We start from the raw sequence: 1,237 nt of genomic DNA on the forward strand, positions 1-1,237 counted from the left end.
TGTTTGTGGCATCATTAGTTTTAGAAGAAAAGTTCCTGTAGCTTCTAGTAGTAACCATTATAACCTGATAGTCTGATTTTTTTTCTTGTCAAAGAGATTTCGTGTGTCCTCTACATTGTGGCCTTTGGTATTTTCTATTCCAGTTTTCCAGAGAGATGGTCATTCAGAGCCTACGCGTCTGTTCTGTATTTTGACCCATGGATGAGAATTTTCATTCAAGCCAAAAAAGTTAAAACTAAACACCTGTGTTATTGCCTCTATAGACCCAGGTAACTCATCTTCCTTCAATTATCTTTTTAGTTTTTATTTTTAAAATTGATATGCTCCCCAGAATTGTGAAAGTGAAGGCGTTGACTTTGATAGTAAGATTTTTACATTGTGAACAAAATTTAAACTGCATTCGGGAAGGTTTGCTAAGGCGTAATCAGATATGAACAAATATTTGGCAGTAATAGCAACATATTGCTGTGAACATGCTAAGTTAAATAATCATCCCAAGTAGAAATTTGTTTTTTACTTCAGTGAATCTCAGGTGCTTTGACTGTGATTGTTCCATTAAAAGATCACAGTTCATTTATATTTTCTGTTTATACAATACATTTAAACTGTTAAACCATATACATACATGTTTGGCTATATTATACATATAGAATGAACATACTGATAAATACATATCTGGTTCACTTACATATTCTTTATATTTTGGCATAAATGGTTTTAATCTTACATTTGCATGTTATAAACTATATCTTGCCCAACTATGCATGCAACTAGATGATCTTTTTTTTGGTGTGGTTTCTGGGTGATCATTTATTTATACATGTAACACTTACCAAATTCTTCTGTGAGTCTGAGATTGTGCTAAGTATAAAGCATAAGAAAGATAAGATTAATTCTAGTTTTGAGGAGCTTAACATACTTGAAGGAACATTTAATGCTTGTACATTGTATATGTGCCTTTTTTATCTGTACTATTTTATTTGATTTCTGTAGTGACACTGTAGGTTAGGTTTTATCATCACCATTTTAGAGATAAGGAAATGTCAAAACTGGAAAAGAACTCAAATCTTCTGCTTCCAAATTCTTTACCAATCCAAATTCTAAGCTTCTTCCCCTATATCACATTAACTCTTAACAACATACTTAGATTTGTCACCTTGTCTATTTCTGATGAAAAAGCAGTTGCTGTCCTGGGACCTTGCCATCATATAGATAGATATAGATATATAGATATTAA

At 31.9% G+C, this 1,237-nt stretch overlaps 1 protein-coding gene across 1 annotated transcript in view; it reads left to right on the forward strand.

The window, feature by feature from the left end:
* The window catches only part of MORC1 (MORC family CW-type zinc finger 1), a gene marked incomplete at its 3' end in the record, with an annotated part of 186,727 nt that overhangs the window by 66,075 nt on the left and 119,415 nt on the right, over positions 1-1,237 (forward strand). The window contains 2 exon segments of the mRNA XM_012645902.1: positions 144-299; positions 523-532. Of these exon segments, the coding sequence (XP_012501356.1) occupies positions 144-299; positions 523-532 (166 nt within the window).

This window comes from Propithecus coquereli, unplaced genomic scaffold (genome assembly GCF_000956105.1).
Source record: "Propithecus coquereli isolate 6110/MARCELLA unplaced genomic scaffold, Pcoq_1.0 Scaffold105, whole genome shotgun sequence".
Lineage (NCBI taxonomy): Eukaryota > Metazoa > Chordata > Mammalia > Primates > Indriidae > Propithecus > Propithecus coquereli.